Source organism: Cyanistes caeruleus, chromosome 6 (assembly GCF_971803275.1).
Source record: "Cyanistes caeruleus chromosome 6, bCyaCae1.hap1.1, whole genome shotgun sequence".
In the NCBI taxonomy this organism is placed as follows: domain Eukaryota; kingdom Metazoa; phylum Chordata; class Aves; order Passeriformes; family Paridae; genus Cyanistes; species Cyanistes caeruleus.
Genome location: NC_141706.1, coordinates 6,969,639 through 6,981,498, shown reverse-complemented (window position 1 = coordinate 6,981,498; position 11,860 = coordinate 6,969,639). Strand labels below are relative to the sequence as shown.

The 11,860-nt window shown below is 40.2% G+C and overlaps 1 protein-coding gene across 4 annotated transcripts in view; it reads right to left on the bottom strand.

The window, feature by feature from the left end:
* Positions 1-736: 736 nt before the first annotated feature.
* Positions 737-11,860, bottom strand: part of TRIM66 (tripartite motif containing 66) — a 44,952-nt gene continuing 33,828 nt past the window's right edge. For 2 of the 4 annotated variants that reach the window (XM_086892061.1, XM_086892062.1), the window contains exons 13-21: positions 11,598-11,826; positions 8,383-8,443; positions 7,495-7,669; positions 6,401-6,696; positions 4,797-4,920; positions 3,652-3,726; positions 2,367-2,519; positions 1,541-1,759; positions 880-1,231 (exon numbers count right to left, since the gene is read on the bottom strand). In XM_086892061.1, coding sequence (XP_086748187.1) covers positions 1,172-1,231; positions 1,541-1,759; positions 2,367-2,519; positions 3,652-3,726; positions 4,797-4,920; positions 6,401-6,696; positions 7,495-7,669; positions 8,383-8,443; positions 11,598-11,826 — 1,392 coding nt within the window. In that variant the 3' untranslated portion in view covers positions 880-1,171. Of the gene's footprint in view, positions 1,232-1,540; positions 1,760-2,366; positions 2,520-3,651; positions 3,727-4,796; positions 4,921-6,400; positions 6,697-7,494; positions 7,670-8,382; positions 8,444-11,597; positions 11,827-11,860 lie in introns of all 4 variants that reach the window. The other 2 variants (XM_086892063.1, XM_023928618.2) reach the window with 2 other exon arrangements.

The following is an 11,860-nucleotide window of genomic DNA, read 5'->3' as shown; positions in this document are numbered from 1 at the left end:
AGGAGGAAGACGTCCCTCACACACGCGAAGAAAGCACTGGCCATGCAGAGATGTGGCTCACCTGCTGCTGGAAGGGGTGGGAAGCAGCTTGCAAACTATCACTCTCTGCTCAGGTGTGATGTCCTGTTACCCCTCCCACACTTCAGACTTTACAGTGACATGCAAGCTTTGTTCAAGCAAACTCTAAATCTGCTCTTGGTTCTGTTCTGCCTATACATTGTGAAATTTAGCAAAAAAAGAAACAAGTATCTTAGACAGACTTTCTGTTTGAGCTTCTACATATATAGCGTTATCATCATCTTCTAGTACTGCTGGTAATCACAACTACAGGTAATAAGCAAAAAGAAAATCAGAAATTAATGATATTATTTTATAGGCACTTCTATAACCATGTAATTCACTCTGTAGTTAATTTGCTGATTTCCAATATCTGCTTTATAGAAAAACAACTGCCTTGGGTTGTATGAAAATGCTGCCTTTGAGAGCTACGAAATCCCACACTGCTTTACCAAACATGAATTAGATTCCAGAAGAATGATGCCTTGCAAACAGCACCCAGTATACACAGAGAACTATCCCTCAGAGAGCCCTTGTATTAGCACTATTAGCACTTCTTCTTTCCTGATTTAATGAAAATGCTGTGCTTCAAAAGAAACAGTTAATCAGATAATCACATTATCTCACAGGCTTTGGAGCAGCCAAGCTCCCAGAAAAATCATTGAATAAGACAACAGGATTACAGCTTTAATGGCTACATGTTGTATTTGTCTCAAAGCATGGCCAGCATTCACACTGAGGTTGCAAATTTATTACATGGTTACCTGTGCTCTATAAAATAGAGATGTCACATTGAACAGATTATGAAACGGTACTGCAGTATGAGGTATTATTAGCATGTTATTTTTATTATTATTATTTACCATTACCTATGACCAAGACTTTAGTACTTCAGTGTAAACACTGTGAAACATACACGTGATTTAACAGAAGGAATATTGACAGATTTAAACATTTTGGATCTGTTGTCTATCCACAAGATCTAGAAATAAGGCATATGGTCAGCAGAATAGAAGAGTTTAAATAAACAGCCCAAGCGCTTTGCTTTCCTCCCACACACCTTAACTCTGACAGTCATGCTGCTGGATTCCTCAAATCTCTTATCTTGAGGAGCTCATACCTGAGGAAGGCTGTTAGCTGGCTGAAACATCATTCTTTTAGTTTTTTCACTTTCCTGTGTACAAAGGAAACAAACAATGAACAGCTAAAGGGCTTTTTACAAACCTTGACAGAGCTTTCTCCTAGGAAGATAACTGTGCAGCCTGAGAGGCTTCATTTGCTCCTGCTTGCACATTTATACACATCTGACACTTTATTCCACTCAAGGGACCGTGACATAAAATTGTAGAACTGATCACACATCCGTGATAGAAGCTTGACAGTTTTCCCAGACAGCCCTGCCAGAACTTCCCATCATTAGCTGCAAACAGAGTTAGCAGGGAGGCCACTTGGCAACCAAATGCTTTTGCTTTTGCAATCTTACAGCGTGGCGCCGTTTCCTTTTGGGCTGCACGCACTCCTGCCCGTACGACGGCCACTGGAAATCCTGGGATGGCACTTGGCTGCTCTGGCTCTCCACGTCTTCAGAATCAGAGTCATCCCGTTGCATTGAAGGGAAATGCCTGTCAGGGTAAACCTCTTTCAGTTTGTCCTCAAAGAACTCATCCAGGCATCGTCCAGCCTCAGCAACCTCGGAATCTGGCTGTAAGGGAATGGATAACCATTCAGTGCTACCGCATGCAGAAATCATCCAGCACCAAACCCAGATAGCTGCCCCACCCCAGTATCTCTCCTTGGCTCTGTCTGCCACATCTCCATTTGTCTCTGCACACTTTCCACAGCCCATTAGTCCCTCTGCATTTCCAGTGAAGTAAAAACCAGCTGCTGCTGTTAAGGAACACATTTGTGCACCTCTAAGAAGCAGAGATGTGCAGTGAACTATAAAGAACAGCAGTCATCACTGCTTAGGAATTTTAAAACATTTTGTTTTCCCTAGTTATTTTTCTGGCTGTGACTGGCTTCTCACAGCAAACACAGCAACATTCCATAGAGCTGTCTGTGAAGATGTCCCTCTTTCATTTTAGATCCATACGTATCTCAAGTTCTCAGATACATATAAACCTTCATATAAACTTCATTCCTGTCATTAAAAAAATCCTAACATAATTTCCAAAGAATAAAACTGACTAATACTTCATCCCAATCCTATATCTGATTTCCATGGAACCAGTAGTTGCACCAGTGTGACAGCCACTGAAAGAGCCAGCCCCTGCTTTGTCTCCCCCCACCCATGCATATTAGAAACATACATAATTGAACTTTGCACAGTTCCAAAACATGAGACGCACGTCAGTCACAAGTTCCTCAGGTGCAGAGTAGTGAGACTTGTCCTTTTTTTGCAGCTTCCTTCTTATGGTGGACAAATCCATTGGCCTTTTGATGATCTGATAATAATGCTGAGCCTGCAATAAGAATAAAAGGCAGGTATGTGACATTTTTAATTAAAACATTTCCTCTCTAGTGACTTCGATGCAATTTTGGACAGAAATCATTGCAGAGGAGTCATTGCATCAAGGTAGAGAGCTCTAATCTTTTACTGCCTACACTTGCACATCATCTTCCTGGGTGTTTTTAGATTTGGTTAAAGCATATTTGTTTGCAAGACTGATCCTAAAAATAGCACACTTCACAGACTACTCTGCTGCTTGAACTTTGTAAAGTTTATCCCCAGATAACTATAACCCAAATTTAACCATGATCAATAATTTATACAACATTGATAATTAGCTGACATTTTCCCCAAGCAATTACAAAAAGAAAGTGCTGTGATACTTTCAGCTGATAATGTGGGAAGTAGTCTGTCAAGAGTGACTCAAAATAGGATTCTGTGCACTCTTTTAAAAGTTCAACAGAAGTCTTTTTCAATGGGCATCAGCTACCAGGATATCCCCCTCCTTAAATCTTTCTCATTCTACTACTACCTACTTGTTAGGTAATTTGTCCCATAAGTTCATTGCAAGGTTTATTAGGTGGAATGGGGTTTATAGCATTATTTGAACTACTCCTTCACATAAAAGCTTTATTTTTCTCCCCTTCAAATCTTAGCACATGGTGCTCTATTGCTACAATAGTGTGAGTCTCCATCTTCCTTGAAGCAGACAGTTAATATTGTAAATGTGGAGTACATGGATGAAGCAGATATCTCTACATCTTCCCCTGCACACAGTCACATTTACCCTCTTTGTGCACAGCACAAGAAAAGAGGGAGTTCAGGGTTGCTTCTAGAGCAAATGTCTCTTATGACAGTACAACATTCTCCATGTACGTGGCAAGTCAACTTTTTAAATCACTGGAACCCCTCATACACCTTTGCCATTCTTCCAGCTTCTTAAATGGGCATCCAAACAACCTGAACACTGGCCAAAATTTCCCTGCCCTGACACCTTCAAGGCCCTTGGAAGAGGCAAGCACTCACCCTTCCCTAGGAAGCAATACTGTTCAGAAAAAAACCTCATTAATATACTTCAAGAAGAAAAAGGAGAAACTTGTGGAGTTCTCTGGGTTGCCTCTGATCCCTGCATGTGCAGTACTCACCAGGGGACTGACAGGTTCATGGAACGGGAGGCTCATACTGCTGCAGAACAGGGAAAGCACCAGCTTTTCACACTTCTGTGGAAGCCAAAATTGAAATGCATTTTAATTCAAAACAAGGGAGTTTCATTCTCACCCTTAGTTAATCAATCATACTAAAAAAAAAAGAGAATTTTCATATAGACTGTTCCTTTCTGATGCAAAATGGCACACTTCAGTCAGGGGGACATTCTGCCTCATAGCACTGTTATAGCTTGGAAAACAAGGATAGCCAATAAATGCAAGAAAAGAAACATTTTCCTGGAAATTCTTGGGAATTGCTATCATTATTTATTTTGTGCACTACAGATCTATTCCTTGGCTCTCAGCTGAAAGAATGGCAACAACAATGTGTAAAGAGTTAAATGGGCAATGTTTCCTGCTGCTCATATCCATTCATGCAAACTGATAAGAGTTGATAATACTGTATGAAAACTATTCCCTTGAATTTGTAAAACACTTCTACTAGTGCTTGGCTCATTCATTAGTGACAAAAAAAAATATCACATAAACATTATAAGCCATACTTTCTCACAAACAATGGAATTTTTAATCAACTCAATTTTCTAAATAGGACTTCACTATCTGAGACCCAAATCCCAACAACAAATCCCAGTTGTACCAAGTCCAGTAGAAACAGGGCCAGCTCAGCATCTGCACTCAGATATGTGGACTCCTCTGTCCAGTTATCACCAATATATACACAACATCTATCTCAAATTTGTGCCTTCAAAATACCAAGTGCCTTAAGAAAAGGCACTTATTTAATAGAAGATTTAATAGAGAAAACTAATAATAGGTATATAAAGCGATAAGCTTTCGTCTAGGCTGAGTTGAGAGCCTAAATATCTTCAAGGGGACTAACAGGACATATGAAGAAGATTGTATGATGACTTCAGTCCTACTGAAAGTTCCCTGTTCAAAGTAGGAAAAAATTCCACATCTGCCTGCTTCATCTTTCTATAACATTTTTTAATCTAACAGCCATGTCTAGAAAGTAGGGAATGATACAACCAAATAATAACAATGCCTTTTTTGTATTTACTGTAAAGCCTCATGCTGAGATCATATGGCCTGCTCTAAATAGTGCAATATATAATTATTCCCACCTTCTGGTCACAGTCACCAAGGCCATATGGTGCATTGTAGCTGTGGCTGTAGCGTGTGTTTTCACAGTCATATTCCACCTCTGGCTTCACTGGGTTACGGCAAAGTGAGCACACCCATTCTCCCCTGCAACACCAAAGAACAAGAAACCAAAAAATCTCGTGGGGCATTTTTAACACAACCTTGTCAAACAGCAAATCTCAGGGATCACTATTTGGAAAGCCTCATCCTTAACTAGCATTATGATAGCAGGCAATCTGAAGCCCATTGTACTAGATATTCCTCCTTGGATTTGAATCCACTTAGAAGTAGAATTATTTTGGATTCTATTCAAAACTCTTTTCCCATCATGAAGGAAATGATAAAATTGTGTTTAAGATCATCTACCAGCAGTGCATACAGCTGCACTGATTCAAGTGCTGCTTTGAAAAAAAAAAAACACTAAGGAAAAGCAGGCAGCAATTGGTTCATGAGACAAACCCAAACCCTTTTGATAACTGAGATATTTATTATCAATATGATAATTGACATGTTTTTCTAAGAAACCAACATAATCAGAAATGGTGTGATAATACTCAGGTCCCCAAACCAAATAGACATAATCCTGCAAGGGCATGTGTGACCATGCTAGTAGATGCATTTTCAGAAACCTCTTGAAGAATTTCATGAAGGCAGTGATGCAACTTCTACAACATCAGGGTCTGAATAACCACAGATGAAGATATTTTCAGGAATTATTAATATAGAGCTTTAGGTAAGGGAATTAATTCACTTCAATAGAGTTTAACTTTGCCTCAAAAGTTTATTCTAACAGGAAAACTTGGTTTTCATATTGCTTTGAAACTAGAAGTTAATAATAACTCCACTACTAGAGAAAAGAAAGAAAAGCCAAGAACTGAAATGTCCTGTTTTTTGAACAGAAAAGAGAAACCAGAATCTCCAAATTAATACCTTACTGAGACAATTATTTGAGCTTTGCTCAAATGAAGTGGGCTTTGGTTCCACTTAGTAATGATTTATAACAGAATTCAGAATTGCATACCACAGTAATGAGCATTATTCAGGCCCACTTTAAAGTTTGGTATGTGGACGTGTATCTGTTTCTGGTTCATTGCATACAATCTCTCTGTGATAAGATGTGAGAGAATGTATCTTAGGGAAAGCAATGACTCAAATATTTCCACAGAAACCCAGATAATCCTAAAATTTCCCATAGAATTTGCTAACAAACTGAATAAAAACTCACTGATTGCCCTTCCCTTGTGCTAGTCTTTGTTCTGCCAAGAAGAGCTGATGTTTACACTTCAGCTGTTACATGAGAGTTAGGATTTTATTTTTCTCCAGTGATTCACATGAAAGTTTTCTAAGTTCAGGTCTGCCACCTCCTTTGCTGTACTGGCCAGTTAACTGCAGAAAGTGCACAGTGGTGGGAAAGAGTTCTTTTTATAATTCATCTAGTTCCTAGTATGTAAGACAAAAACTTATCAAAATAGGCAAGTGAGAGATGCAGCCCTTGTATAAGGCTGAAACATCAATCCCTGAGGATATTGTCTGCCCCAGGCAGCGAGCAGGAACAGCACAGTAGTGAAATATCATCCATACTCACACTGGAAAGCTGAGCAGGGCTGGAACATGGCAGGAGAGATGGAAGACCTTGGGGCAATGATCACAGCACAACAGTTCTCCTCCATTAAGACACACAGCACAGAAATCCTCATTTTCAATTGGACTGACTTCCTGAGTAACTGGGGATTTCTTCGTGCTGGGGATGCCATTGCTGAGCTTCTGATCAGCAGATGATGGAGATTGTGTCTGTCCTGCAGTCTGGGAGATGAGAAATCTCCTGTCCTCTGAGCTCTCCTCTTTGGATTTCTGTCCCTCAGCTGGACTATCTTTATTTATCTTGAAAGAAGAAAAATTTGGGATCACACAATCATCATTTTCACACATCAGCTTCACTGGTTATCTGCAGATAACCAAGTACTTCCTGAACTTGGAAGACACAGCTCCCAACAACAATTTCCCAACAAGTGCTTCCAAGTACCTCTCTGCAGTGATCTCTACTGGGGAGGGCACTGGGGCTCAGCAGGCCCACACTCTTGGCATTTCTTGGCCAGGTCATCTTGGTCAGGTCATTTCCTCCCTGTACCCCAGTGTAGTAGCACTGTGAGAGAGCTGTGCAGATTCTACACCAGGTGATAGGAAATTCTACAATCTCACTTGTAAGTTTTATGGTAAACAGCTCAAACCCCCCACCATCCCCCAAAAAAACCCAAACACAAAAAAAGTACAGGGATTTTTTCCCACCAGATATTCCTGTTTCCTTCTGGGGAAAGAAGTTCACACCGAAGCAATAGAATATAAAGCTTTTAAAAATCTATTAAACTGTGATTTCTGGGATCGGTTCCTACCACTCAAATATATATTCAGACCAGTTTTAAGCTATTTATCCTGTATTTGTAAACAGACAGGTGAGCCAAGTTGTATGAAAACACTACAAACTTCTCAGAAATGGAAGATGCAGGGAGCTCCACAGCAAGCTCAAAGCTGTATTTTCTTTACCACAACCCATCACAGAAGTCCCTGAGGGTCAAACAAATCAGCAGACTTTTTTACTGTACAATATTCCAGAAAATGTGCCTACAAACCAGTGGGATAAAGGGGAGAAGGCAGGTAAAACCTCAAGGAAATCCCACTCACCTTTATAGACATACTTGAGGACCGTGTCCCACACTCAATTACTAGGAGGAAATTGCCCTCCTGCTCATTGTCCTGTGGCTGGAGCTTGAACACCGGGAGCTCCCCCACTTCCGAGGCAGATATTTTCAGACGTTCCAGTCGCACATAGGGGATCTTCTGCTCCTTAGGGGCAGCTCTAGAGTCAAAAGGACACATGATTAAATTCATCCACATTCCACAAAATTCTCCTCCCTACTCAGCTTCATGCACCATTGTTTGTGCTCCTTTTCCTCTGTAACTATGACTGTGGTGGCCAAACACTGAAAATCTTGATATTTTTTCATGAACCGATTATTTAAGAAATGTGAATGCAATCACTTTAAATTAATCATATGTGTCAATACATTACTAACTCCTTTGCTAAAGCTCTGCCCTGTATGAGGGCATGTATGCTCATGCATCTGTATGTTCTTAATTAACACAAAGTAATATTTTATACTTTTTAGTGTGGCTGGCTTCAACAGGAACACAGCATATCATCAACTTCACCATATTATCACAGTAGTGGATGAAAATCAAATTTTATAGAATTGTTGAGGTAACGTTAATCCTGTTCCAATTATATCTTTTAGCTTTCATTGGAGCTTAACATTTTCTAATTGTTCAAGTGAGGTAAGTTTGCAAATATTTATTCATTCTGGAAAATTACACAGAAATACATGAATTCACCACTTCTTTTCCATGGTTGTTCTCAAGTTTGAGAGCACTTTACAACTTCAGAACTATTATCTATAAGGAATCTAGAATTCTTTCTAAGTTCTCAATCATCATTAAGTATGACAAGTTTTCTAAATGCATGCATAAGATTTCACAGCCAGTGCTTTTGTATAAAAAAAAGGACTCTGCTACCTGACATTCTGATTGCTTTTCATATCCATTTCAAAATGTTCCTTTTCACAGTTATTGGAATCTGGAACAGAAGATAAGAAAATGAATAAAATATTTATAATATCACAGGCAGATTAGGGTAGAAAGTACTTCAATATTCATGTACTTCTGACTGGTGTTTAATATGATATTGTAAGTGAATTATGGAGTAATTTCATCTATATGTATAGAAAATGTGCATGCTATTTTCTGTTCTGGTGCAGAGCCTTTGTCTTTCTTCTTTACTTTTAACCACAGCTTCTGTTCCCAATATGAGGAGTACATATGAAATATTTCATGGAAATTGTTTCATTCTCAGGGAATTATGTATGTACACAGCTATATCACATGCATCCATATACATGGAACAGCATAAGTAATCCTCTTTACTATACAGCCTTCACTTTAGAAAAGCAGACTCAATGAGGTCTGAACCCCCAAGGCTCAGGAAATCTTTGTGGTCTCCAGCTCCAGCTTCTGGATAATTCCAGTTACTTGAAAACAAGAAGAAAATTGTGTCTCTCATGTGCTGCCACAGGACAAAAGTTACACTATAATTCCTTTCTTTCCTCCAGCATCTGGCACTTATAAACGCACAAATTCAAAACTATCTGCTATATAAGCATTTAGCTGTAGCTTTATGTAGCTGTATCAGCATATGGCTGTAGTTTCAACTGACATTAAACACAGTTCTGGGGAGATGGGACAGGATAGAGAGAAATGTCCTGGTGGATGCCCTCAGAAATACAAGTCCATTGAGAAATTTCATAATCTCACCTACTTTTGTTAGGAATTAGTTTGACATAGCCAATACAAACAAGAAACAAACACAATATTGTGGTTTTCTTGAGATAAGAGAGGGCCAGGAAAAGGTGATTTTTGAAAAGAAAATCTAGCTCAGGGTAATAGTACCTCAAGCCATGGCTTGAAAGCAACGTGCCCCTAAAGCACTCTGTTTTTTCCAGCCACAAGAATAAAACAAAGACTAACAGGGAAAGATGCATTTCACATCACACCTAAGGCATTATTCACTTGTGATTGTTACTCAGGTGAAGGGTGGGTAGCCCTGTCATGGACAGAATTACTAAAAGGAGACTGCCCACCAAGCTGCAGGAGCAGCTCTCATTGCACACTGTCAAACAGAAGATGCTCCAGTGGTCCTGGGTTCCTACATTAACCAACATTTCCATCAGCAGCTGAGCCCATCAAAAAATAGTGCCTATAAAACTTGTGGGAAACACCAAACTGGAGGGGTTCCACCATGGAGAATGTTTTCAGCTAAAAATAGACCTTAGTGCATCAGAGAAAAAAAATCTCCTAGATCAGTAAGACTGAATTGAGATAACTGTACTCTGCTCATGAAGGGTCAGATGAACATAATCCCAAAGGAAAACAACTGGCTGGGAAAATGTCCTTGGAAGGAACATAAGAGTTAAAGTGGGCTGTTCTCTACACAGTACTCAACCCCTAATGCTTCTGCAGAAGAGAGCAGGGTATCACCGGCAGCAAGGAATGTAAAACACAAGGAGCTGATACCCTGATTCTGCATGTCACCCCAGAGGCCTCAGCTGAGCTCTGCATTTGGCTGTGGGCAGCACTCCTTAATTGCAGGGAACCCAAAATAGCACAGAGGAATGAGGTGGTTTTGAACAAATCAAACCCCTGATCCATGAGGAGAGACTTAACCCATCAGATTTGTTTAGTCTAGGAAAGAGAAGAGGAGGGGAGGGTGTTTATGCAATTCATAAGAAAGAAAAGTGGCTGTAAGAGGGAAAATGATCACACTTTGTACCATTTTTACCACATCCCATGTGCCTAGGATGAGAATTATTTTGTTTTCAATTAAGCTGAAATGTTTAGATTTGCTATTAGAAAAGGAAGAGTCACTGGAGACATACACCAGAAGGAATGAGGCTTGGCAGCACAGCAGTGTTGAAGCCAGCAAGTCCTACCGAGAGTCACCAGCAGAGTTAACATTGCCTTTGCAGCAGAATTCACATTTTATGGTGCACTGGTGACTGAACCTCCTCAGGTCTCCCCTCACTGCAGGCCCTTAAACACTGACAGGACAGGACTTGCTTGCTTCTGATCCTCCCTTGTGAAAAGGGAGCAGCACTGAATTCAACACTCAAGGCTTCCTCCCCCCTCTTGCACAACAGGGCCTGCATTTTATACTCAGCAAATTTGCAACATCCGCTATCAACAGTGAGATTCTGAATGCTGGGGCTGCCTCTGTGTGTGGTGTCACACAACCCACACCAGACACTACATTGCTGCTCCTCCCCAGGACCCTTCAGCCTGACTGAGGCACAGCTTTCAGGGGTGCTCCTGATTCTTACACCTCACACAAACGATTGTGGCGTAATTGCCACGGTTTGGCAGAGGACATGGAAGAGAAGACAAATACATTTCCTTGGCTCGCTGGGCTAGGCCTCCTTTGTACTAATTAGAGTTCTCTGAATAAAAATACAGCACAGAGAGAGAAATATTAATTCATCTTTTATAGAGAAATCCAGCCAAATATTGGCATAAGTCACAGGATAACAACTTGATCCTGCAATCCCTTGCTTGCATGAATAGTCCCATTGACTTTCAGAGTTTGCAGGAATAAGGCTTTGCAGCATGATGTTGGCAATTTGCCCATGAAAAGAGTTAAGTAAAGCCTAATTCTCCATTAGGGCTGAAGAAACAGGCCTTGGCTGAAGTGAATGTTCCACAGTAGACAGAGCCAAGCAAAGGCACATGCTGTGCGATGTGTTAACAAAAATTTGGTATGCTACTGATGTGAAGGACTTAGCAGAAAGCACATTACATTTCAGAAGTAATGTGGGTTTTTTTAATTGAATTTGGACTCTTCAAACCAGCTCTTCAATAGTCATAACTGCAGGTCTCATTAACAGGAGTGCTTCTAAGAGAACTAATACTCCAGGTACTTCACACAGTCACACTCATTTCTGGTTCACAGATGAGGGATGTTACAAATTCAAAGCATATCATTTCCATGTTTTTCCTCCACAAATGAGATCAAACACACTTTTCCACTGGATTAAGTACTCTGATAACATTTGAAGCTTACTGGAACAGCACATTTACATGTAAGTATATTAATAAGCATACTGCTTTACCATGCTTGCAATGCATAGTGCTAAGAAAAAAAAACCCAAAACACCTAAAGGAGATAATTAAAAGCTTGGTACCTTCTTTGCCTCTGGATTGTCTCATTCTGGCACTCACAGGCAGGAAAGAAGTGTTGCTGAGCAGTTCAGACGGAGCAGTGCAATGCTGAGACTTTTTGATTGAAAGATTAATAGGTTCTTCCATCACTTTTTGCATAGAAAGAGTTAATTCATTAACTACCTCTTGCCCAGCAGTAGCCAAGCTGTTTTCTAGAAGACAATCCACAACACTGAGGTCTTCATTCTCTAGCTGTGAGGGGTGGGGGAGAAAGAAATGCACAATT